This window comes from Drosophila albomicans, chromosome 2L, assembly GCF_009650485.2.
Source record: "Drosophila albomicans strain 15112-1751.03 chromosome 2L, ASM965048v2, whole genome shotgun sequence".
Lineage (NCBI taxonomy): Eukaryota > Metazoa > Arthropoda > Insecta > Diptera > Drosophilidae > Drosophila > Drosophila albomicans.
The window spans coordinates 28,046,945-28,074,912 of NC_047628.2; the positions used below are offsets into that span (position 1 = coordinate 28,046,945).

The 27,968-nt window shown below is 36.8% G+C and overlaps 1 protein-coding gene across 2 annotated transcripts; it reads right to left on the minus strand.

The window, feature by feature from the left end:
* Positions 1–18,800: 18,800 nt before the first annotated feature.
* Positions 18,801–27,612, minus strand: LOC117564330 (serine palmitoyltransferase 2). 2 transcript variants are annotated; one of them, XM_052002118.1, is made up of 6 exons: positions 27,201–27,612; positions 20,780–21,883; positions 20,450–20,712; positions 19,228–20,385; positions 19,042–19,170; positions 18,801–18,975 (listed from the first exon to the last, which is right to left on the minus strand). In XM_052002118.1, the coding sequence occupies exons 1-4, from the start codon at positions 27,465–27,467 to the stop codon at positions 20,169–20,171; spliced, it is 1,851 nt and encodes a 616-aa protein (XP_051858078.1). In that variant the 5' UTR covers positions 27,468–27,612; the 3' UTR covers positions 18,801–18,975; positions 19,042–19,170; positions 19,228–20,168. The 2 variants fall into 2 exon arrangements, with proteins under 2 accessions (XP_051858078.1, XP_034098926.1); XM_034243035.2 differs by having other exon boundaries at positions 19,029–19,170.
* Between the last annotated feature and the right edge of the window lie 356 nt (positions 27,613–27,968).

Below are 27,968 nucleotides of genomic sequence, written 5' to 3' on the forward strand. Positions count from 1 at the left end.
CAGCTTGAGACGTCTTCTGTCCTCTTCGACTACAAGTTATTGCCAGTGTTATTGTCTTCTTGTTATTTCAGACTATTGACCAGTTTACACTCAAGTTGTTTGCGCCCTCCAACAGAGAGAGAGAGAGAGAGAGTCTCCTCTTCGGTCGTCAACAACTTGTACATTATTTCATCTAGATTTTTGTGTCCGCTGTGTCTTTAGTTTGTTCAAGTTGTTATTTCAATTTTTCACTCGCACTCGCTACTCGAGTCCCAGCTGATGTTTGACCGCAGTCCGAAGACAACAGCATCCCCCCTCTCTCTCCCTTTTTGGGGTACGTTGCGGTTGCCTGAGGTTCCGGACTCGCAACGTTGCGGTGATAAATTTGCAGCTTTTACTCTTGCACCAGCAGCAGCAACTGCTTCGGCTGTGGCAAGTTTGCAGCATAAATCGCCGTCAAGTGTATTTAAATTCGCATTTGGACAGTTTTCAATTGAGTTTCGCGGTTGCTGCGGTTCTTCTTCGGTTCCCTACTTCGACTCGCCCCGAAAAGTATGCAACACTAATTATAAGTTGGCAACCAAAGCAAAGCTAAAACTCCGAGAGCTCGAAGCCCCAAGAGCCCATTACCATCAAGCACGCCAGATTAGACAATTTCGGCATGTTTGATTAAACAGCACTTATCAAGGACTCTACTGCGGAGCCTATAGCACGCTAATCTCCTCGCTCTCGAGCTCTCTCTACAAATGCAATCGTTCGACCAAAAGTCAAAGATGCCTATATCTATGGCAAAATATATATGGAACTGAAACTGGGTTTTGCTTTGCTCTGTGGTGCCAAAGTCGCGAGTCGAGTCAAGTTGAGTTGAGTTGAGTTTCGAGTTTTTGCTGCTAATGAAATAAAGATGCCCGCTGTATCATCGACTTGAAATTAGGATAGAGGCAGACGAGGCAACAAAAAGGGCGGGGCGGGGCAAGGCAGGGCCGAGCGAATGTTGCGCAGGATTCATTTCAAAAGTTTGCTAATGGTTTTAAGTGTAATGAAGCCGGAAATTAGTAAACATTTTGCACAGTGTCTCCAGCTGCAACAACAATCAACTAAAACAGCTTGCTAAACAAACTTTCTATAAAGCATTTTAAGTGCAGAGATAAGAGATCTATTTTAGAAAGTGTAGTGTATGTTATGCGACTAAATGTGATGTTTCAAATCATTGAAGTGGAAGATTTTGTACAGAAATATTTCATATTTAAGATTAAGAATAAAATCAAATTATGTAGACTTACCATTTGTATGCAGCATTTGTGTGAGCACTGAAATATAAAGGAGAAATGTTTTATTATTATTAAAAATAGCATAATTGCTTAAACTTATTATTAGCTACTTAGAGTAAAAAATATACTGAAAAAGTAAGAAATCGCTCGTGCGGTATTAATTTTAAAATATAAGAAATTAAAATACCGTAAAATACTAAAAAATATACCAAATACAATCTATTAATAATAATAATATGCCGCAAAATACTTAAAATATACCGAATAATATCTTCCATTTTAAAATATACTAAATTAATGCATCAAAAATACAGCAAATATACCGAGTGATATATTTGGTATATTGATATAGCATATCATGGAGGCATAAAGTTATAATACTCTTCTATCTTTTGGGTTGCGGGGTATTATACATACAATATACGAAATTTAAATACCGTAAAATACTAAAAAATATACCAAATACAATCTATTAATTTTAAATTATACCTAATTAATATACCCCAAAATACTTAAAATATTCCGAATAATATCTTCAATTTTGAAATATACTAAATTTGTACATCAAAAATACTACAAATATACTGAGTGATATATTATATTTGATATATTTATATAGCATTTCCTGGAGGCCTCAAGTTATAATACTCTTCTATCTTTTGGGTTGCGGGGTATTATAAATATTATTTTTTTTTTTTTATATGTATATCTAAGACTAAATCAATCTGAGTCACAAATGTAATGAAAATGCTTAGCTGCAATAGATTCAACATCCTTTGCTGTCGCTAAACTCAATTTAGAACGAATAACAAGCAATATTTATTGGCTCTAATTAAGCACAATCTACACTTTCTAGCCATGTTGAACCAGTGTGCAAGCAGCTCGTCAGCTTCAGCCTCAGCTCTGCCTTGCCCTTTGCTGCTCTTTGCGTTGTGGAAAGCTGTTGTTGTTGTTGTTGTTGTGCTATTTAAAGGGTAAGCCATCATCAAGCAAAGTGTAGAAGAGCTCTTCCCTCCGCTATCCCTCCCCCTCTCACACTCTTTCTGCCTCCCATTCTGGCTGGCTTCTGACTGAGGTCTCATTGTCTAAGCGAAGCTTTTGTTAGTTAATTCATTTGAAGTTTGCAACTAAAAGTTTTAATGTTGCCGCTTTGAATTTGGCTAAAATGGATAATTATTTTAACAAATTGTGCAAAATGCTTAACAAAAACTTGGCAACATCCTTCGGCGTTGCGTCTGCCAGGCGTCTAAGACGCTGCGGTTGCTTCACCTTGCCTTCGCTGTTGGCTTGTCTGAGGTGTAGGCTCTGCTCTGCTCTGCTCTCTCTTTCTCTCTTTCTGAAGTTCAACTGTTGAGCAAACCAACCAAGCTATGCCACGACTCATAACTCAAAACTCAACACAGCCACAGGAACTTTGAAGATGCTGCTGCAGTCGCCCACACCGCAACAGCAACAGCAACATCAACAGCAAGCAACACCGCAGACGCTTAACTGCTTTGCCGCGCCTTCAGCCCACATTTTAATTAGTTGCATTTGTTGCAAAGCATCCAATTTAATGCACTTGAAATCATTTTCGCAAAGTTTCCGACAACAATCGTGACTGCCAATTTCTGAGCTGAGAGAGAGGGAGAGAGGGAAAGTATGGGAGAGGGAAGCACATTTAAAATCCGAACTGCAAATGAAATAATTGCCAAACGTTTTAAGCATGCAAAGCGACAAAATTTGACAGAGCAACAAGTGCATTCCAACAAACGAAAACGCCAGAAATTTACATTTACAAAACAGATAAAAAAAAAAAGCTAAAATTTGCATTTCTTTAATATTAAACTTAAAGAAAGTAACAATCAAAGTTGATGGTTTAAAGGTCAAAGTAAAAAAGCCACAATTCCAGCATACGAAAACGCCAAAAATGCATCAGTTTCAAAAATAGTTGATTAAAGCAGAAATTCTATTTAATTAATTATTGAGCAATGTTTTAAACTTAAAGGAATAAACAACTCAAGTTGGCGATTCAAAGCAACAATCAGCGCTACAATTCCAGCAAATAAAAACGCCAAAAATTGCAAGAAACTAAATAAAAACTTGATAACCATACCAATTTATTATCGAACAGCATCTTAAACCTAAAGAAGTTCAAGTTCAAGTTTGCGAATTTGCAGCGAAAGTGTTTTGTGGAATGCGCGCAATCAAAATACTTGAGCGGAAATCATTAAAAAGTATCTCAGATCAGAGTGAGCCATAAATATACAAGTTAAACAGCATTTAGCATTGGCGAAATGGTCGAGAAAGTATTTTGCGAGTACACAATTTCTAAATGCTTGGCAAAAAAAGGGGCAAGGAGAAGGCGAAAGAAGCGGAAGAGGAGGAGTTTGAAAATCAACGACGAACGAGTGCGTCATTTGTTGCTCTGTGTTGGCTACGTGCATCGCATGGCGATTGTCGAAAATTTCTGGCAATGGGCGCAACTTTTAACACAATTTATAAACGCAACACAATTTATAGAATTTTTGAATTAAATGCAAAGTATACGACTATAGAGAATTGTGTTGCCTGCCTCCCTCACTCTCTCTACTATTTGCTTGCATAAAAGTTGGGGCAACTCCTCCACACAAACACACACATACACAGCTCGAAGCCTGATGCCGGAAAGCAAACAGCAGCCGCTTCTGGCTTGTGGCAATTACCGAGGACCACAGCAGAAAGGCCACTGCAGAAAAGTTGCCCCGAAAAAGTCGGCAACTCTGATGCGAATTTAGTAGTCGAACCTAAGCTCACAACATTTTAAATACGAGCACGTTGAGTGGGGGAGAAGAGAGGAGGAAGGGAAGAGAGGAGCAAGCATTACGTGTATTTTATATTTTCAGCTATTTTAAAGCTTTTGGGGATCTACATATTTAATTGATAACAATTTACAATCGCATTTACATAATTGAATAATTTGCGAGTCGAGCATTAAGCGATTTTCATTTCACATTCCCTTTCCCAATACCCTAACGAAAGGGTATTGCAAACTGAGGGAGATGTTTGCCAAGCAACTGTATTAATTACTATTGCTTAGCTTAGATTATAGTATTATTCTACTAACAAATTAAATCTATTTCAGCCACAACTGAATTTTCTATATTTTAATTTCAGTGTATTTAAAACTCTTCATATTTCAACTCCTCTCTCATATTTTTCTATTAATTGCAATTTTATCGCACTTGCAGCTTAATTAGTACAGTTTTTTTTTTTTGCAAAATACGTAGAAAATATCAATTACAATCAAATTAGAATTATAATTTCATATTATGCAATATTTGCACACGAATCAAATCATTTACTCATGCACGAACAAATTAAATTCGTGTCAAAAACCAATTTTCAATTGAACTTTGTGTCAATAATATGCAGAAGCGTTTAATAAATTCACTTTACTATTAAATTCACTTAATTTAATTTCAAGTAAATTCGTAAATTGTCTTTAAGAAATCTGCATTGTTGTCGCTGCAAATGTGCTGCCTTAATTTCGCCTGCTCGAGATTAATTTTTGTGCCGTGCTGTTAACAACATTTGCGTTTTGAGTTCTCTTCTTTTTTTTTTGGTGCCGTTCTTTGTGCACTTTTTTGTGCGGCTTTTGCATATTTATGCAATTAAAATTGCAAATATGCTGTAACACGGCCAACACCTTCCTCTTTCTCTGCATTTCCCGCTTTTCACAACACGCCAAAAAGAGGCCTCAAATCACGCTACACACGAGGCGTATGCGCAATTTTCACTCATTTTATTTGTGTTATTTGAACGTTCTGTCGGTAAATATTGCAAAAGTGTATTTAAAAATCATTTTAAAATTCCCAACCTCTTTTTCTCTGACTATTGTCGCTTGCTGTCGCTGTCCATCATCAAGTGATTAATCCCTTAAGCACTTTGCTAGTCCATCACAATTATTTCTGCGAGCTATCAACACAGCAAAAAATATGTTAAAGATTACTATGCATAAATTAGTGGTTGAATTTTTTACTTCTTAGGTATTTATGAGATATTTATAATTACATAAATATCCACATGCACATCCAGTAGTATTTATAAATCAATCTTACGATCAGATAAAAATTGTAGAAATTATTTAAGAAATTCCTTTGCATAGGGTCATAATTCCATTTGTCTTGTATATTTTGAAGGTGATACTATATACTATACTTGGAATATTTTGCGCTCTGCGGTATATTTTGAATTAAGTAATATATCAATATATCAAATTTAGGCTTTGGTATAATTTTAGTATTATTACAGAATGTTAATTTGGTATATTTTAAAATTAATACCGCGCTATTTTGCTTTTAATCACAATTATAAGAGCATATCTCAGTTTTAAGCACACTCAACTGTAACTTTCTTACTTGCTCATTAACACATAACATAATTCAATTAAAATATGAAGTTAACTAATTCTAATAATTCTCTATTCATTTCTTTACTTTCTTCTACCTCACTTTACTTACTAATCGAACTTATTACTTTAAAAGTCCTCTTTCTTCTACTTTAATTTTATTAATTCTGAAATTTTTGCACTTTTAATTCTCTCTCTAAATAAATAATACAAATTACTTAGCTATGACTCCCTAAAAATAATACGTCTTAATCCATTTAGTTCACACTTCCTAAATCTCTTAAAAATCGCTCTCTAATTTGCCTAGAAATCTCTCTCCTCCTCATTCATCTCATCTCTCAACTGTCCTCAATAGTTCTTCCTTCGGAACCGACCAAGCATTCTTATAGATTAGCAAATTATGCAGTTTAGGATGCAATCAGATAAAGATAAGAGGGAATGCGATCTCTCAAGGAGCTCGACAGTTTTCGAATTGGATGCGTGCTGTGACAATTGCATGATTGTGTTTGCCACAACACGTTGCAAGCAAGTGTGTGGCACAAGCACAATGCTTGACTAAGATTGAATGCCCATCGAAGTGACAGAACGCTGCAGCAGCCAGCAGCCAACAGCGATGTCGTGGCAATGTCAATTGGATTTGCATTGACACACAATGCGAAGCGTGAGGCATGAGTTGCAAGTGGCAAGTGGCAAGTGGCAGAGGCAGTGGCAACTGATTCGTGGTGCAGCTTCTGGTTTTGTTTTGATTGGTTGCGGCATAAATTTGCAATAAATTGCAGCGTTGTATACACAATGAAGACATTACGTATACGCCACTTGGTGCCTGGTTGCGCCCCGCACGGAACGTGCCACAAGCACAAGCACACGCAAAATGTATTAGAAACGGAAACAGCTCAAGGGAAACACTTGAGCAGCACAGCAAAATACGATTACGCTACGATAAAGGGCAGCACCCAAAATCAGGCCACGAAGGGAGTTGAAGTTGGGAGTTGGAAACGGGTGAGAAGCAATTTGTTGAGTGCGCGCCGCGTGCAACAAGTGCTACACACAGCAAACTATCGAAACTAGACAAGCAGAGAGAAAGAGAGACAAAGAGAGAGCGGGAGGGAGACGAAGTTACAAGCATTGCTTGCAGACGGCGGGCCGCATAAAAATTTATGATTATGTTAAAATGTAAAAGTGCCAAAGGGGCCAAAGCAGCAAGCAACAAAGAGATAGAGAGAGGGAGCAAAAGAGAGAGCGAGAATAAATGTAGCAGCAGGTGAGCGAAATTGTGTGAATGTTGCTTGCGACTCGCAAAGGATTCACCTGGCAGGCGACCGAAGCGAAGACCAAAAGGCGTTGCAGATGTTCGACTTGGACGAAAAGATTTCGCTCCTCTTCTCTTCTCTCTCTCTCGGTATGTAAAATATGATTGTGCTGCTCAACGAAAATGCGACAAAACTGATGACGACAACGAGGGTATTATGCCAAAGAGTGACACTAAAAACAGCGTTGGCAGAGCTGACAAATGGTTGCTTGCAATTTGTCATGCCTCGAAGAAAGAAAATGGAAAATGCAAAAATCAGCTATGAAAAGCAGCTGATACTACTTCGAAAACTTCATTTATTTTCTAGGCAGGGTATTTGCTAGTCGAGCATATTCTTTCTTTACCTATTCAATATGTATTTTCTTACTTTGCTGCCGCCTGACAGTCATCTCAGACAGCGAGAGAGCGACATTGCAGCACAGACTGGAAGTCAGAAGGCAGTTTTGTTTAACTTTTAACTTGGCTGGATTTGTGTCAGTTGCTGTCATCGTGGCAAAAGCAACAGCAACAGGGAAAAGCAGAAAGCAAAGTCGTAGTTAGAGTCAGAGGGTCAGAGGTTAAGCAAACTTTCGACAACAGCTGCGGCCCCCCAAAAGCGTCTAGACACAAGTTTACGAGTCTGATTTTGTCTAGGTTGTAAATTACATATTTGCCAGCATTATCTATGACAAATTGTGGCTTTGCGACTCAGCGAGCGAGCGAGTGCAAAGCAAAATCAGCAAGCGAATCACAAATTATATTATAGCATTGACGGAAGTAAGGCAATGACGAACTATCAAGGTGAGAAAAGATTAGACTAAATGACAATGGCAAATACTATCTACAAAAAGTTTAAAAATTATGATAAAAGTCACACAAATGCAAAAATATATCAAAGATATTACTATTAATAAATCAGAGTGGAGTTGACAACATAAAATTGCTTGTATCTTCAACAAAATATATAAAAAATATGTCTCTCGATTTTAATTTTCTTTTTTCTCCTCAGTGCATATTATATGTAAAAAGTCTTATTATCTCTCTCTGCTTAAATATTGTATTGTATATAGATTATTAAATTACTTTTGACCTCTTTCGACAGCTTTAACATTATTTAAAGGCTTAGAATGTTGTATAAATTAATTTAAGACAAGAAAAAGAAGAGTGTAGCGATAATTCTTTCCAAAGTTATAACTTATTTATAAAAAGAAAAGTGTAGTGATTACAGTAGTTTTTCTATCTCTTTCACTTATTAAGTTTTTGATCATCTTTAAAACATTTGAATATAGCAAAATTGGTCATAAGTTAATACAACTTTTACTGGACACAAAGAAGTAGAAGTAGAAGTAGTAGTAGAAGTAGAAGTAGAAGTAGAAGTAGTAGTAGAAGTAGAAGTAGAAGTAGTAGTAGAAGTAGAAGTAGAAGTAGAAGTAGAAGTAGAAGTAGAAGTAGAAGTAGAAGTAGAAGTAGAAGTAGAAGTAGAAGTCGAAGTAGAAGTAGAAGTAGAAGTAGAAGTAGAAGTAGAAGTAGAAGTAGAAGTAGAAGTAGAAGTAGAAATAGAAGTAGAAGTAGAAGTAGAAGTAGAAGTAGAAGTAGAAGTAGAAGTAGAAGTAGAAGTAGAAGTAGAAGTAGAAGTAGAAGTAGAAGTAGAAGTAGAAGTAGAAGTAGAAGTAGAAGTAGAAGTAGAAGTAGAAGTAGAAGTAGAAGTAGAAGTAGTAGAGAGACAATTTTTCCTAGTACAGCGGAATTGAATTCATTTACCTTTCATAACTATTTACTATTTGGTCAGCTTTAAAATATATTAAAAGTCCTAAATTGTCTATTGTTGACTATAATTTGACTAAAATCTAAGTATATCATCAAGTATATACTACTGTGTAAACATCTAACTTTTGACAAAGTATGGCATTAAGTGTAGCATCTATTTTCTACTCAATTTTTGCAATTGCTATAACATTCCTTTAGCTCTCCCTCTCTCTATTTGTATCTCTTTGGGTCTGTGGCAAACGTTGAAATTCCGTTTGTGCTTAGATTTCAGCTTGAATACGCTTTGCAATATCTGCTCTCAGCCGAACTCAACTTGAGCTGTAACTTGAGCATATTTCTTCTGCAGACTGTTGAAAATGACTTCCTGCGGAGGCTGCAATCGCATCCGCCATCCATCCACAGTCCACAGTCCACAGACTTAGAGTCGATGTGCCTTCGCCTTTGGAGATGCCTCAAGATGTCATCCGGCTGTAAACTGCAGCAGTGGCAAGCAAGCATCAAATCGATTATGTTGCTATTACTTCCGGCAGTTGTCGCTGCCAGATGCACATCTTCTTCTTCTGTTGCTGCCTCAAGGTGACCCCCCCGCATCCCTCTCTACGCTGTAGTTGCCACATCTTGCAGCAAAAGAAAAATTTCCATGCTTATTTTATGATTTCAAGAGTTTCATGTTCGCATTTTTGCTCTCTGACATTTTGAGGCGTCTCCACCAACAGCTGCAAGTGTCGCTGCCCTTGGGGCACGTTTCTCCTCCCTCCCCCTCTTCCTCTCTCTATCTCACACAGTGGCATTAACAGCCATCAACATAATCAGCAACGCCTCCTGTGTTGTTGACCAGTTTTATGAGTGTGTGTGTGTGTGCAGGCATTGAGAGGCAGCTGGCAGGTGGCAGCCACATCATGTGGCAGTCAGGCGGCGCATCTGCAACGCATGTACTTGCCACTGGCAGCAGGCATGAAAATGCATTTTCACCACTGTCCCAAAAAGAGGTCAAGCGGAGGCGGAGGCAGTTAAAGCTTCTCTCCCGCTGGGCATTCAATTGCCAAACTCAATTGACGCTGGCCACAAAATGCACTTGCCGCTGTCGATGTCGATGTCGCAGTCGCTGTAGTCGCTGTTGCATGCCACGTTAGCCACGTTAGCCTGCGGCTAATTAGCAGCCAATGCGCTAAGCACTTGCACATAATTGGCCCAATAATCTCTCTCTCTCTCTCGCCTCTCTCTCGTCGATGTCGTTGTCCCCAGTCAGCAGCCAGCAGAACCTTTGATTGATAACAAAGAGCGCCAAAGGGGAGAAAAGAGAGCGGAGGGAAGGGAACAGAGTTGCGGCCTAATGAGGCAAGTTAATTAGGTAACATTTTCCATGTTGCACCGCAGCAGAGAGTAAAATGCGACTCCTTAAGTCTCCTGCGTGCCATCTTACACTCAATTGATTTAATAGGCTTGGGTCATGGCTCATTGTCCTCTCGCATCGTCCAGCAGCAATTCCATTTCCCCTCCTCTTCCCTACCTCCCTCTCTGATGCTGGACGTTTGTCCTTATTTTATGCGTGTCACATAATAAATCTTATTTGATTTGTTTACTTCCGTTCGTTTGGGTCGTCGTCGTCGTCGTCGTCCTCGTTCAAAGCTCCTTCACATTGTCCTTGTCATTAGGCATGTCCCATTGTTTTGTGTCCCTTCCCCCCCTCCCCCCTTTTGGTGGCATGTGCGTCACAGCTTCCTCTTTGCTCGACCAGCTAATTCGATTAGCAATTGGCCCATTTAAGTGCCGAGGCCTCTAACAACGGTGGCTCATTTAATTAATAATCGAATTACGCATACGCCACGTGACACACACGACAAAACTCTATGCAGCAGCTTATTAAATTAAATACTATATTCATAGGAATACTATGCATACTATGGATATATACTATATATTAACATTTTATTAAATGCAGCGCATAAACTTATTTAATTCAATTAAAGCCACAAGCCGCATTCAGCATTCAGTTGCGATGCATTTAGAAATCCAATTAGCTTCGTTTATTCCTAAGTTAATTTCGCACATTTCGCCGCAGCGAGACAAATCCAAATTGACTTTTTGTGCATTCCCCCAACTGTGACTATGTGTGTGTGTGTGTGGTTTTTTGACTCCAATTAAAGCCATTAATCGTTAATAGAGATTTGATGCAACATTAAAGCTGCTAAGGAAATTATCGATTTGCGATTTAAAAAGAAGTTGATATAAGAGAAGCTAATTTCGAAGAATTTGATAGATTAGAAGAAAGTCTAGGAAAATTAAGAATGACTAAAACGAACTACACTCATCTTTAAAATTGTGTTCTTAAAATTAAACATATTTAACTTTCAACTTTATTCTTCTTATGTGGTTTTTCGACTTAAAGACATCAATGGTTAATAGAGAATCGCTAAGAAAATAATCGAACTACATTTTAAAGCAAGAGGTTGACAGAAGAGGGACGAATTTGAAGAGTTTTCGAGCAAAAATTTGTTTAAAGACTGATATTGAAAAGGTCTATTATGAAAAGTACTACAAAAGGAGTTTCAACTGATAGTTTAGAAGATACTCTGAAGACCGAAGCAAAATAAGGAATGACTGACTAAGGAATGAAGAAGACTATAAAATGAAATAAAGATCAGTTTCTACACTCAAGATCTTTCATCTAAAATGGCGCACATTTTAAAAGAAGAATATGTTCTTTTCAATGTAAGAAGTTATCTTAATTTATACGACGTTATATCTTAATTTAACAATATGTTCTTTTCAGTGTAAGACGTTCTATTATTAAAGTTCTTTTAAAGAAATTTCAACTGTTAGATCAATAATACTTTGTAGCTATAAGCAAAAATAAAAATACAACTAAAGATATTCTATTATGAGTTAAAATAGTGTCAACTCTTTATAGATTAGCAGATATAGAATGTTTATTATTATTCACCTAAGTGATTATCAAATTCACCTAAGTAAACAGACTTCAACTGTTTTTAGTCTCTTAAAAAGTTTCACGTCTCTTCACTTTCATATACTAGTATTTTAAAGTGTGAATAATTAATTTACGTTATGCTTATATAATATTATATATCTGATTATAAATTCGATATGCAGCAGCTGCAATGCTATAAATACTTATTTTGCACTGCAAAAACTTTAGTGAATCGTGAAAATATCAAGATGAAGTACACAATTTTATTGGTCTGGCTTATCTTCTGTGTATATCCTGAACTTCATGAAATACCTGATCCACCCAATTGCATCGACCAAAGCCTATTAAAAAATGCATAATCTCTTTCACAATTCAATTCTAAAATGTAAATTCAAAGTAAAAGCTTAAATTATTATTTGAAAGTCTATATATGTATAATGAAAGACAAATATCTTGATCTAACTGTATCAATATGAACACAAAATAATAAAGTTTGATTTGATTTACTAATATAACACACCAATTTAATTTAAATGTTTTAACTATTATTCGTCATATTATTACTACTAATATGTTCATTAAATTGCACAATTTTAGTGATGAAAATCTTTTTGAAATCTTGTCGAATTTTCGCTGAAACTCAAAGACTTTGCTTAGGTGTTTTCACGTTGTCTATCAATCAAGAAGCTTTTTGGTTTTGTCCTCTCGATGGGATATCAAAAATCAATTCGATGAGCTGTATCCAACTATTTCCTGAGTTATTTTCCGATTTCCAGCAACAGCTTTGAGTGCAAAGTGCAGAGAGAGAAGAATGAAGAGTGTAGAGTGGAGAGTTGAGAGTGGAGAGGAGTGTGGAGAGTGTGTGTGCAGTGAATGTGGCACATCAAATTAATCTTCAGCCTTTTGTGCCACTTGGAAATTCACCTAAGTAAACTGACTGAAACTATTTCCTAGTATCTCAAAAAGTTTTACATCTCTACACTTTCATATACTCGTATTTTCAAATGTTAAGAATTTCTAAACGTTATGCTTATATAATTAATGTGATTATAAATTTTATACGAAGCAGCTGCAATGCTATAAATACTTATTTTTCACTGCAAAAACTTTAGTAAATCGTGAAATTAGCAAGATGAAGTACACAATTTTATTGGTGTGCCTTATCTTCAGCTTATATCCTGATAAATTTTTTGAAGGCCCTAGAGGTGAACCTAAGAATTGCATCGACCAAAGCCTATTAAAAAATACATAATCTCTTTCACAATTCAATTCTAAAATATAAATTCAAAGTAAAAGTTTAAATAATTATTTGACAGTCTATATGAAACACAAATATCTTGACCTAACTGCATCAATATGAACACAAAATAATAAAGCTTACAATATTTCACACAAAAATGTCTCAACTATTATTCGTCATTATATCACTACACATACAATAATCATAAATAAAATGGCCACTCAAATATCTTGATTAAATTGCACAATTTTAGTGATGAAAATCTTTTTGAAATATTGTCAAAAAATTCAAAGATTTTGCTAAGGTTTTTCCACGTTGTCTAGTTTGTGGCGCAGACAACGATGATTCAATCAATAAGCTTTTTGGTTTTGTCAACTCTCGATGGGATATCAAAAATCAATTCGATGAATTCTAGCCAACTATTTCCTGAGTTAATTTACGATTTCCAGCAGCAGCTTTGAGTACAAAGTGGAGAGAGAAGAGTGTATAGTGAAGAGAGAAGAGTGAAGAATATAGAATGGGGAGAGAAGAGTGGAGAGAGGAGAGTTGAGAATGTGTGTGCTGTGAGTGTGGCACACCAAATTAATCTTCACTCTTTTGTGGCACTTGGAAATTCACCTAAGTGAAAAAGTTTCACATCTCTACACTTTCATATACTCGTATTTTCAAATGTGAAGAATTCCTAAGCGATATGCTTATATAATTAATGTGTAAATTAATTTTCTACGCCTCAACTGCAATGTTATAAATACTTATTTTGTAGTGGAAAAACTTTAGTAAATCGTGAAATTAGCAAGATGAAGTACACAATTTTATTGGTCTGCCTTATCTACATATTTAATCCTCAAGCATTACTTCCCGAAAATTTTAATGTAGATGCAATATCGAATCTATTTCGCAGAGGCGTCGAAAAATTAAATTCGTTTTTGCCATAACGAAAGACACTTACCTCAAAATGGTGAGGATCTTAAATTGGTTTCATTCACAATTCAATTTACACGTTATTGATCATTTTTTGTTTTAATTTTGAGAAACTGCTGTAAAGAAATAAAAGAGAGAATAAATATTGTTGTTAAAGTAAAGTGTAACTACTATTATTCGTTAATATCAAACAAAATGTTAAAAAAATACAATTTGGTATTCTAATACTGCACAAAAATTAATCACAAATATGAATGAATAAAAATGAAATGCAAATATCTTGACTAAATTTGAGAAATATTTTAACAAAATTAAATTGCTTAATCTATAATCCACTACACAAAAATAATCACAAATATCTTGACTTAGCTGCATAAAAATTACAAAAAACTAAAATGTTTCAACAATTATTTATAATAAAGACTAATACTACACAGAAATTAATCACAAATAAAATGGAAATATGAATATAAAAATGAAGTGAAAATATCTTGATTAAATTAAATTTTATCTATTATTTATTATACATAGTATATTTTTTGGAATGAATATAAAAGGCAACGCATAATTTTAAAGTGATGAAAATCTTTTTGAAATCTTGTCATATTTTCGATAAAATTCAAAGACTTTGCTAAGGTGTTTCCACGTTGTTTAGTTTGAGGCACAGACGACGATGATTCAATCAATAAGCTTTTTGGTTTTGTCAACTCTCGATGGGATATCAAAAATCAATTCGATGAGTTCTAGCCAACTATTTCCTGAGTTATTTTCCGATTTCCGGCAGCTGCTTTGAGAGGAAAGTGGAGAGAGTGGAGAGTGTAGTGTGGAGAGGAATGTGGAGAGTGTGTGTAGAGTGTGTGTGCAGTGAGTGTGGCACATCAAATTAATCTTCACCCTTTCGTGGCACATTGGCAATCTGTTACATGACACGAGGTGGAAGAGAAGAGAGCTGTGGAGAGAGGGGCAGGGAGAGGGGGAGAAGAGGGGAAAAGAGTAAAGGCGACATCAAGTCAAACACTTTACTTGGATGCTATTACTTAAGCACATGTTTTATAATAAGATTCCAAGGAGGGCAACGCAAACGATTTTTCATGTGCCTGCTCGAACGTGTCGCCTGGGAGACATCCCCTCTCCCCTCACCCTTCCCCCCTTCCCCTCTTCACACCAAGTCAAGCGTGTTGCATTTATGGATGATTGTGGGGCTAACGGTCTACTTGGCTAACAGGACAATCAGTCATTCGTCGAGGCACGCGTTTTCTTCGCTGTTCGTCAAAGCACAAAATGTGTCCAAAGGTTGCCCAAGTGTTTGACTTTTGTTGTGTTGCGTTGCGTGCGTACACATACTTTTGCACCTCAGTGTTGCACACACACACACACACACAGTTTCAATTCAGCACACACGTTAATCCATCAAAGTCGCTCGCTTGCTCGTAAGGCGAATTTAATCAAGGCTTGTCGAGATTTGATTTTCAGCAGCAGCAAATTCAAATGGCCAAGTAAAGAAAGAGGGAGATATGTAGAGTGAAAGAGAGAGAGCGAAAGAGAGAGAGAGAGAGAGAGCGAGAGCGTTGTCCTTACATAGATTGCCTCTGACAAAATAACCGCAAATTAAATTTGCTGCCAAATGTTTCATTGAGAAAAGGCAAACCACAGTTTTCTAATTAATGCCAGAGACAGACAACAAACAAAGCGAGACAGAGAGAGGGAGATGGACGACAGACGACACCTTAACACCTGTCACACCCACACACACACGCACACACACACACCAACTAATATCCTATGTCTCGAGCCTTTTGTTTGGCATCATTAAGTTTTGTGGGCGTCTTGTTAACATTTATGGTTATTGTTTTCGTATATGTGTGTGTTTGTGGGCGTTTAACTCGCATTTGTACGTTTGTAAGTGGGCGTGGCATGCCTCAAATAATACTAAAATATGCATGCAATTATTTGAGCCCTCAACTCTGATGTCTTTAATTAGTTGCCTTCAACGTAACTAGCTAAAGTTGCTTTCTTTACTGCTGCTTTACTGTTTGGCCACACAGTGGCTGCCAAAAGTATGCACATAATCCACAAGCTGACGCGCTTTAGCATGCTTCAAATATTTACAAATCGGATTTTCACATTCCCTTCCTCCCTCTTCTTTCCTCCCTCTACCTATCTGTTATGTAATATTGTTAAGGTCTGCAACAAGAGTAGAAGAAAAAAAAGAAGCAGAGAAGCTGCAGCAATGTTGCAACATTTTATCAGATTATACAAAATGCAACTTCCTCTGTTTCGCATTTTCTTCTCCATCTCTTTCCTTTTTTTGCTTCTTTCCTCGTCATAAGCAAAATCCGTGTAACCGATATTCGTGTGTGTGTTTGTGTGTGTGTATGTTGCACACAAGAAGGAAGCAACGTGGTCGCGGGTTGTTTTTGTGGCAGAAGACGGCGAAAAGTTGCAAGAAAAACATGCGGCAAACTCATGCATACATATTTTTCTCTCTCTCTCTCTCTCTTTCTTCCTCCCTCCTCTCTCTCTGAAGTAAGCGGAAACATTAAAATTGTATTTGCTCAGCTTCTGTTGCAACATCTTCAAGCGCGGAGTCAAAAGCTGCCACAGCTATCGAAAATCAAAGTCAACTTCAAACCTGCAATTGTGCCACAGTTGCAGCCACTATCTTGCTTCCTTCTCCCACACTCTCCCTCTCTTTCACTCTATCAATATTTACAAGTATTTTCCTCAGCATTTGACTTGCACATTTTTCTCACAAATTTCTCGCAGCTTTCATGCACAAAAAGTGTGTGCAGATACTTTTAATACCAACTATAAATATTTATTGATATTTCTCAGGCTGCAAATACTCTAAATACTTGTTTATTATTTGTTGTTTGGCATTGTCATTGTCATTCTTATGCTTCTTCGAGTTCTCATTCAAAATACATATTTGCTTATAAATAAATTCGCAAAATAAATGCTCAGGCAATGCGAGACGAGGAGTTACCCTGTAAAGTGTTTGAAGACTGGAGATAAGTGAAGATAAATCTTATAATATTATTCTTAACTCGAACTATTTTGGGAGTTGAAGTTTGATTCATTTCCTTTCTAACTCCTTGAGAACTAGTCAATTACAAAATCTAATTTTTAAGACATGAGTAATACTATAATATTATATTTTGGTGAAGTTCAAAAGTAATTTATAATAACGTTACCTAGTTAGGCACTTTATTCAAAAGGCATTACAGACAAAATGCAATATACAAAAAACCAACTTCTTTGGAAGTGAATGTTAAATTGAGACAACATTTAAATGTAAGCACAATAATTAGGATTAAATTTTTGTAAGTTTAAAGAATGTCGAAATGTGACTTTTTGGAAATTTTCAAAATACATGAAAATAAACCAAATTGGTGTCAAATAGTTTTAAAGTTGTAAAAATAAAATAATTGGTAAAGATGTCTCAAGTTATTACGAAATATACCGCAAAAATACTAGAAAAAAAATATACCAAATATATAATTTGGTATATTTTTAGTATTTTTGTTGTAATAAAATCAAATATAGAATTTGGTATATTTTTTAGTATTTTTGTGGTATATTTCGTAATAACTGGTCCATCATGTGGTATATTTTTAGTCTAGTACTAATTAAATATACCAAATTCTATATTTGGTTTTATTACCGCAAAAATACAAAAAAAAAAAATATACCAAATATATTTCGTAATAACTTGAGACATCTTTACCAATTATTTTATTTTTACAACTTACAACTTTTTATCAAATTCTATATTTGGTATATTTTTTTTTAGTATTTTTGCGGTATATTTCGTAATAACTGGTACATCATGTGGTTCCAAATTCTATATTTGGTATATTAATTTAATACTAGACTAAAAATTTACCACATGATATACCATAATATACCAGATGGATTGTGTCATAAATTGTCTACTATTATCACTATTTCATACTCTTAGTTTGTTACCTACACTTTCGCTAGCACATCATACCCTTTGCCTGCACAATTACAGCGCATTAAAAGCTGTCAAGTTATTAGAATGTCTGCTGCTTGAGTGATACGTTTATGCATTAACCTTATATCTGATTCCAGTTGTTGTTGCTGTTTCTGTTGCCTTTGCTATTTCTGTTGCTGCTTATCCTTATCAATCTCTATTAAACGACGCTCCTGATCACGTTTTTGAGCCTTGAGCAGCATTTTTGATGCAGCGCAGCGCATCGCAGCATCAACTACTTTTCTGGCTGGGCAAAAAGCCATGACAAATGGCCAGCATAGTGCATATTTATGATAGCTCACACATACACACACACACACTAGCATACACTTACTCACACTCAAGGCCAGTTGAGGTTGTATTTGATGCTGTTGCTGTTGTTGTTGTTGCTTTTGCTGTTGCACTTGTTGTGACGCTCGGGTAAAATGCCAGCAGAAAGTTTATACGCACGTAGTCAATTACTCACACCACGCCCAGCAGCCCATAGAACACACACACACACACTCATACACTTGATTGTACACATGTTGTATGCATTGTCATATTCCATTTTGACTATGGAATGTGCAAAGAAAATGCTTTAAAATCGATTTTTAAATGCAAGTCTTAACGCATACTTCACTTCCCCCCATCTCTGCAATGTTAGTCGAATTTCAGCAGAACAACAATACTGCATGAGCCATAAAATTGAAAGTAATTGCCAGACTACAACTACCAATTGGAATGTAAATCCTTAAATCCATGACAATTGCATTTGGTATTTATGTGGCCAAGTGCCAGACTGAGTTACTGTTAATTAGAAAATTGTTTAAGTCAACGCTGCAAGCGAATCTCAATAAAAATCGAAAGGCAGCTGCAATTTTCATTTAACAAAAGCTTTGAAAAGCAATTTGAATATTTTTCAAATGAGCCGCCTAAGTCAAGCAGTACACCTCTGACTCTACACACTGCTTGGTTGTACTGCTTGCACAAGAGCACTGCCTGTCAACTGTAATACGAAATTATTACAGTTCAAACTGCTCGAGTTGACGTTAAATTTAAATTTGAAATGGAATTGGAATTTTATTTTCCAATTTTTATGTATAAATATGGAATAAAGAAATGTATGTTTTACAAAATATATCTTATCTTATCTTAGGAGGAATCATCACTGTCGGAGGAAACGAGCATGTGCATAAACGACAATACAACCAACAAAGCATAACACTTGATAACTGCAAGGAGAAGGAAACTAATCAGAAATCACACAACAACAATTGTCACTCACTTGTTGTGCCCACCAAGAGTGCCACAAACAGCGGTACCGATTTCATTTTGCCATTCGTATAGCTCAGAATGTAAAAGATGGCCAGGAAAATGGTCGTGAAAATGCCCCACATGAGATACGTGAAAATAATGCCAGTTGATTCCTAAGGAAAATGTTGTAACGACACAAAATTGGGGACTTGACGGAAACGGAAACTCACATGTTCCTGCAGCGTGGAGACTAGCATCAATATGGCCAGAATACAGGAGGTGCCCAAGGAGATGATAATCATCGATTCCATGAGCTCAATAAAACCAAATTCACGAAACATATAATAGACGCCATAGCCATAGGCACAAATCTCGGTATAAGCAATGAGACGACAGCCAAAACGCAGTGAAAAGATGAATAGAAAATTTTGTAGATAGAACATTTTTCTCAGTATTCAAAGAGGCAACTAGATTCGAGTTCTTCTATTGTTTTATGTTATTATAAAGCCCAAAAAATGTACGTTTTATTCTGGATAGAAAAATAAAATATATATATATGTATATCTATGTTTAATACACAGTAAAGTATCGTGTGTCTACACTCTACTACAGAGTCATAGATAGGCGTTAACAGTTGTTTCATTTTATAATTATTATTATTAGTTGTTGCTGTAGTTGTTTTGGACTGGCGAGCTTAAAGAAGCAAGGTTGCAATGTGTGCTGCTTTCTACTGCTTGTCTGCACTGCTTGCACAACAGCACTTTCCTTCTCTCTCTTTCTCTTCAAGTGTGAACTTAAAACTCCGAAGAAGACATTTGAAGAGACATTACACATTACAAATTACAAAATAACAACTACGCAAAATGTGTTAAATGCTAAATACATTATTCATATTACATTATTTAGTAGTAGCTTTGCATGTTGTTGTGCGGCTTCGATTCTATTTCATCTATTTAGGCAGATTCCCTTGGGGATTATTAGTCAACAATTGCGTACAACAAAAAGCTTTTTCAGTTTCTCTATATATATAAATAAAGTGTTTATATATGTATCTATTGAATCCATAGTTTTATAACATTAACGTTTCATTAAAGTTCTAGTTCTGTTTCTTTGTTGTGTGTGTGTTGTTGTTTTTAATGTGTTTTATGATGAAATGAAGAACCGAGAGAGTTTAGTACTCAATGGGATTGGGATCGCGCGGTTTGCGGGAATACTTGAGGCCGAGGTTCTCGCTCACATCGTCGATGACGTCCAGCGCATAGTCTAGTTGCTCCTTGGTGTGTGCGGCCGACAAACAGAAGCGAATACGTCCCTCCATGATGGGCGTGGCCGGGAAACCAGCGCCCACAACGGCAATGTGACGCGTGGTCAACGTGCGAATGACGGCACTGAGGAGATTACACACAATATTAGAAGGAAACTTTGAACGAATTCATCACTCAGCTAGCTCACCCAATCTTCGAGAAGAGATAGACCAACATGGGCACCACAGGCGAATCCTCATGGCCGTAAGTGATGACGCCAATCTGGGCGAGACGTCGACGGAAATAGCGCGTGTTCCTGGCCAGCTGTTGGATCTTGTTGCGTCCGGTGTTGGTGCCATCGTCGCCCATGATGATGCTCATCGAGGTGTAGATCTGTTGCACAATGGGCGGCGAAATGGAGCCAGCGTAGCAGTGGGCGTGGCTATTGGCACGCAGATAGTCAATCAGTTTCTATACAGAGTAGAGGAACACTTGATATAATCCTTAACTTCACATTTGTATTAAACATTTCCTTTACCTTGGTGCCTGCAATGTAGCCACCGGCACTGCCAAAGCTCTTGGTGAACGTGCCCATCAGTATGTCCACATCCTTGGGATCCGCCTTGAAGTAGTCGACAACTCCACGTCCGTTCGGACCCATCGAGCCAACGCTGTGCGCCTCGTCTAGGTACAAATACGCCTTGTACTTCTTCTTCAGCGCAATGATCTCGGGGAGTCGGACAATCGAACCTTCCATGCTGAAAATGCCCTCAACGCAAATGAGGATCTTCTTGTAGGGTTTGCCCCCATCCTTGGGGTTGCCATAGCAGACGCCGTTGCGCAGCACACGCTCCAGATCCTTCATGCTGTTGTGCTTAAACACTTTTGTGGTGGCCCCCGACAAACGCAGTCCGAGGATAATCGAAGCGTGATTCTTTTCATCGCTCACCACCAGACATTTGGGACCAAGCAAAGCGGGTAGATTCAAAGCATTCGTGGCGAATCCCATGCCAAAGACAATGGCATCCTCGACGCCACAATATCTCGCCGTTAAGCGTTCCAGATCGATGTGCAACTGCGTGTTGCCAAGTTCACAACGTGAGCTGCAATAGGCCAAACCTTTCTCCCGAGCACGCTGCTCCGATTCGTCGGCACAACGTCCCGTGGCGGAGGCAAAACCGAGATAGTTGTAAGAACCCAAGTTCAAGCAACGCGTCTCGGTGCCCGTGAATCGAAAACTCCAACCATAATCGTCAGTCACGCGATCCTTGAGTATCAACTCGTCGCCAGGCACGCTGCAAATGGGACGATTCCAGCAATCCCTCACTCTCCGATACACGTAGCGGGAATAGAAGCTCTCGAAGGCATCGTAGAGCGTCACGTAGCCATCGCGTGCCTTCTCGGTGGCCACCTTGGGCACAAAGAGCAGCTGATTGATGTAGCCGAGGATCATGAGGAGATAGAAACCGAGATAGGTCAGGCAGGCGGTGTGAAGCGGCACATCCTCGAAGGAGGTCTTCTGGTAATGTTCCTGCTCCGCAGAGAGAATGCCGTCCGCTTGGCTTGGCTTGAACTTGTCGCTTCTTTTACCGCTCTTCTCCACGTGTCCATTTGCCGGATGGTAGCTGCCTTCCTCTGCATTCTGTGGGTTAAGTTAGACACATTAGGAACAGCTTTTCATGTATGATTGATGGGGGGACTCTCGATGGGCAGCAGACACAGCAAAGCAAACACACAAACGCACACAACTCAGGGAAGTTGGCTTATCGCAACGCACTTGAAATTAATGCCGCGTTATCAGCCGGCGACAGTCTGATTAATCTATGCTGCGATCTCTCTTTAACATCTGGGCTGGGAATGAATGGGTAGCCAAGCCATATAGTTTATTTTGAGATAAGCTGAGGGAAGCTTCGGAACAGCTGTTTTAGCCACCTGCTTGAGCGTGATTCCAGTTGATTTTTGATGCAGATTAGATGGATGATAGAAAAGTTTTAGTGAGGATTTCAGATGAGTTCCGAATAGTTGAAGATGATGATTGTGAAAGTAGCAAATTTAAGATGTAATGTTTGATGATTGAGAACTTAAAACCTGCAACTTGATTTTGTATGAGTACATAGATAAATTTTAAATGGTTTCATTTTACTGACGATTTTTTAGGAGAGTTGATGTTGAAACAGATCGCAAGTTATGTTCGAGCTTGTGAATGATATGAGTTCCAATTAGTTGCCGATGATGGTTTAAAGAGTGTTGATAGGTAGTGTTGTTTGAAGGATTTTTAATTGAGATTAGATTGATGATAGAGAAAAGCTTTATTGAGGATTTCAGATGAGTTCCGATTAGTTGTACATGTGTTGAAATTGAATGATGTTTGATGATAGAAAATTTAGGACTTCCAATATGATTTTGCATGATTTTAGACAAATTTTTAGTGATGAATTTTATGGAAGAAAAACTTTTGATGAAGCTTGAGGATAATTTCAGATGAGTTCCAATTAGATGTCGGAAAGGGCTTGAAGAAATTTTAGTTAATGACTTATGATGAAGATTGGTTTGTGATAGAGAGCTGAAAATTTTTATCCTAATTTTGACTGAGGTTCTGCATGATGAAAGATGATTTCCAAATGGTTTTGAATGGTAGTTTAAGAAACACTGATGATGAAGTGATGAATTGTGTAAAGATTGAAGATCGGAAGAAGTGAAAGAACTGTTAATGCAGCTTGAGGATGATATTAGATGAGTTCCAATGATGTTTGTAAAAGTATTGATATGAACAATGTTGATATGTTTGAATGTTGGTTGAATTTAAAGATGATTATAGAGAAACTTTTGATGAATTTAATCTTTTTTGCGGAAATCCAGATGATTTATGTGATGATTATCGATGATGTTTGAAGAGGAGACTTTAATCTATTAAATTCGTTCCTGGCTATAACAGATTTGCTTTGATAATGGTTACACGAAAATTTCACTCTGATTCTTAATATAATTTTAGGCATTATAATTTAGTTGAAGAAGAGGTCGAACCTAACATAACAGAATTGATTTGTATAGGAATTCCAAAACTTAAAATAAAAACAGATGATTTCCCATTGAAAGTTTTATAACAAATAAAGAATTTTTAATAAATTGATGTATTTAAAGATGTTTAATCTGCTATCCATTTGAACGGGTTTATGATGAAGATAATGTTGATGATATCGAAGTGAATGAAGGTGGTGACGATGAAATTTCAGCTGAATCCAATTGCAATATTAAAATAATTCTATACACAACAGTAAACTTTTAAAACTCGAAAAAACCGGTGAAACAACTGCTTAAAGCTTTTATTTTTTATGAAGGCGCTTAATGTTTTTAAGAGTTGATTATGGGTGGGAGTATTATATGGAAGCCTCTTAAAATATAATTGCTAAGGTGTTAGCTAAGCAAATCGATGGGCAAACAAATTGAAAGTGCTTCCAGCTAATTGACAACTGGGAATAAACATCTTTCGCTCAGTCAAAGGGCAATTATATTTATGTGAAGAATCACAGCGCGTCGAATAGGAATGAGAATATTGTGATCTCTATAGGTGATATAGTCAAAGACCTTTGGGTAATCAACACCTGACCTGCATCTAAAATTGTTATTTCACAGTATCAGTAAAAAACAAGAAATCTACAATCGAGTGTGATCGACTGTGATATACCCTCTACCCATTGTGAATAAAATCAAAAGAATGTGATATTAATTTCAAAACATACCGAATTCATATACCGCAAAAATACTAAATATTATGTTATACAGTATTTTTTCAGAATACCATTAAGTTCAAAATATACTGAATTTGTAGCCAATGTTATAAAGTCTCAGAAATACTGAAATTATACTATATACTAGTACTTACAAAATATCCCAAATTGTCAGTCAAATTTATAATAGCGCAACAATACTAACAATATACTATATATACTAAATATATATACTATATACTTTCAATGTATACCAAAATATACTAAATTGTCAACTAAATTTATAATACCGCAGAACTACTATTTTCGAAATATACCATAGGGTGCAAAATATACTAAATTGTCAGCTAAAGTTATAATACCGCAAAAATACTAAAAGTTTACTATATAGTAATACTTTCAGAATATACAATATAGTGAAAAATATACTAAATTGCCGACTAAAGTAGTATTTTCGAAATATACCATAGAGTACAAAATATACTAAATTGTCAGTCAAAGTTATAATACCTTTCTACCCAATAGGTATCAAGTATAAAAACCTCAACGAAAACTGTTGTTGTGTGGTCAATCAGCCAATTAACATTTAACTACCAGAATACAACAAAAAATCAGTCTTCAAAGCGTACAGTGAAGTCATGCAAAAGAGAGGAAACGCTCTTTATCAACTGTGTTTCTCTCTTCGCTTTGTGCATTTTATGGAAGCCATATAAGTAGAACCTGCCTCCAACTATAGTGTAGCATGCCACACTTGTTTATTGGTGCGTAAACTTATTAATTAATCAAAAGATACGCAAATGTCGGGGCGGATATCGAACGCTATAATGAATAATCCAACTTAGGAACATTTCTCCCTCTTTCTCTCATTAACTGGGCAGTTTTTTGTGATGTTTATTATTATTACTTTTGTTCGCGGGACTCTCGGGGTTGCTCTATATATAAAAAGCTAAATTATATAACAATGGAGAGAGCTCGCAATATGTCGTGTTTATTATCGTCGCGACTTCCAACTTGTTTATAATATCAGAAACGCAACGACGACTCCGAATTTTGCACGCAATTGCTGCAAAAATACTAATGTACTGGAAAGTGAACTCAACTATATCCGATTATATAGATACACTGCCTCGCACACAGTTCACAGTTTTATGGCTGAGCAAGAGAACTGATAAATAAATAAATCGAGTACAATCGAGTACACGACACACAACAAATGCTTGTAAAGCAGTCGAGTACAACGAGCATAGATAATGATTTATAATTTGAGCGTGGGGCTAAATAGTTCGTATTCAGTATTTGAGCTATCAGATAATAAACAGACATGACTCTATCAGAGCTGTGAAGGGAAAGCCAACCACTTTTGTTACTCAATTAACTGAGTTTAACCCCAACTGCAACAACACAAATAAAAAAAAATTAACCTGACACTACTGAAAACTGATTCTCTGATATCATATAACTCGGGTAAACTTGGAGTTAAAGTGTTGAAACTTGGTATAAATAGTACTTAAGGGGTTTCCCTTTGAAAAAGTTGTTATTTAAATATAAAACTGTATTACACATTTGTTATAAAAGTTTCTAATATAATTTTCACTTGAAAATAGGAACCCTAATCTTTAAAAATGGAACTTTTAAAATGAAATTTTTAATTTATATCTCTAATATATTCTACGATTGTTTTTCTTGCTTTTAAGAAGGTTGTAAGTTAATCTTTGTTATCTTCTAAGTTTAAATTATGCAATTTTGGTATCAGTGTTCACAATACTGATAATGTCACAATGAATCGATTAAATATTATCAACATGACTGGGATTTTCTTGATACTAGTGAAATGTTTATTACAAGTGACTAATAAAAATTCCCATTGAAACAAATCTTTGAAAGTCTCTCTGTTCAATTAAAATAGAAATAATATATACTATTATATTATATTATTATAATCATAGTTTACATCGTATAACGGCGATTGCACCTAATATTTAATTGCACATTTAAGTTAATTGCACAAAATTAAAATGGAATTTGACTAAAAATTGTTTTCATTGAACATTGTAATTAGGTTCTTTATGTAAAAGATCGTTTATTTACATTAAACTAAATGTTGTTTTTATATATAAAATTTCTATAGTTCGAATAGTATTGTAATTGAAATGCACTCAGTAATACTTCTCCCCTATTATAAAGCAGAAATGTACTGTGCAAGCTTATTAGCTTAAAATTGTCTTTGCATTTTCGAATGAAAAATCAATTAAAATATGATTTGAAATCAAGTTTATCTCTGCTGCAGAAATGTTCGATAAGAAAATCAACGCCTTTGCAAAGTCCGAAAATTATCTCTTTGGAAAAAGTAAAACAAAAAAGAACGCACCCAAAAATAATATGTAGAGTAATCAAAAAGCATTTGTGAGGGGCAAATGATTCACCTCAAAAGGAAGAAGAAGAAGAAGCAGAGTTAAACCATGCGAACCGCATTCTCCAAAAGCTTTACGTAAAATTCTTGTGTATTGTGTTGAGTATTAGCTGATAAGAAATGTGCTATGAGTGGGCGAATGTGTTTGTGTGTGTGTGTGAGTGGTGGTCTGACGATAGCCTAAATGTAGATATGAGATGGGTTACAGGGTGTGTATGGTCACTTAAGTGCAGGTGAGTGTAGCACAGGGCGCTGTAACAGCAGCATAAACAAACAGAGGCCAGAGGACACATGTCCCAATTGTAGTTGCCGGGGCAACCAAAACAAACAAAAGAGCGAAGCGAGCGAAAGAGAGAAACGAAAGTGTAAAGTGAAGTGGAGTGGGGAGGGCAAACACTGCAGACTGCAGTCTGCAGAACGAACAGCTGAGAAAGAGTGACCTAGAAAACTAGGCGAGTGCAAGAGGGCGCCACTTACATAGCCCATCTCGCTCGACTCCCCTTGAAAAACGCATTAAACACAGCAGCTGACTACACACACTCATAAACATTTGTACTCTTTTCTTTTCGTTTTTGGCGCGTCGCTCTCTTCACACATATGCCCGCTGCTCGCCTGCTTAATCATACGCGCAACTCTTTGCACACACACACATACAAAATCAATGAAGCACCGGCACGAGGCGAAGAAGAAGAAGCAGCAGCAAAAGCATAAAAAGCAAGAGCAAAATCTTCTGCTGCTTCTTCTTCGTGTTCGTGCTGCCTCGCCTTGGATATGTGTTCTAGTGTGTGTATGTGTGTGTGTGTTTTTTTTTTGGGACTCACCTTGAAATTAAGGCCTCCAGAACGTGTGCGAATTTCAGTGTACGCCGGTGCCGAAAACTTGAGTTCCTTTAGTCGCAGCAGTTGCTCCTCTGTTTCCTCACCATTTTGTTGCTGCTGCTCATCACTTTTCTGCCGCTGCTCCACGAATGTCGTATGATTCGGAATGTGTCCATTGCTAATTGGAGTGCTTGATTTTACGCTGCCGTTCCCGTTGCTGTGGACGTAACTCTGCTCAAAGCCGGCACTGGCGTCGTCCAAGTTGCCCATTTCCAAACGAATTTTCACTAATTTATTTATTCACTACACTCTCACATACACTACACACCGCGAATAATACTTTTTATTTTTGCGCTGGCCCCGCACAAAACCGTTCACAAGCGCGTCAAACCGAAGAGTAATTTTCAATGGTGGAATACGCACCATAAGAGGGCGTGTGGTGAATTGCTTACACAGCTGACATCGTGCCAGCCGATAGATCGATACAAACGACTGTTAAGGTGGTCATGTTAACGCAAAAAAATGTTATTTCATTGGAATCCAACTGGAACTGTTAGCCCAACAGAAGTTGGCAACGCCAGAAACACGCAGTTGGCAATAGTTGCATTAACAGAGAGTGGCCGAAATTTCAAATTGAGTAAAGCTGCTTCATTAATAAAAGAGTAATGGCAGAGTATTAATTTAATTTAATGTTTATTAAAAAATGGTTTACTATTAAGGCAATAATAATAAAAATCATTCATACACATGGCACAGCATAGAACCGAAGCA

Bases quoted from the DNA above. Each gene is read 5' to 3' on its own strand.
- LOC117564330 (XM_052002118.1), bottom strand. From the start codon at position 27,467: ATGGGCAACTTGGACGACGCCAGTGCCGGCTTTGAGCAGAGTTACGTC. The intron at 20,713-20,779 runs GTAAAGGAAATG...TACTCTGTATAG, and splicing joins GCTACATTGCAGGCACCAAG to AAACTGATTGACTATCTGCG. The intron at 20,386-20,449 runs GTGAGCTAGCTG...TAATCTCCTCAG, and splicing joins TATCTCTTCTCGAAGATTGG to TGCCGTCATTCGCACGTTGA.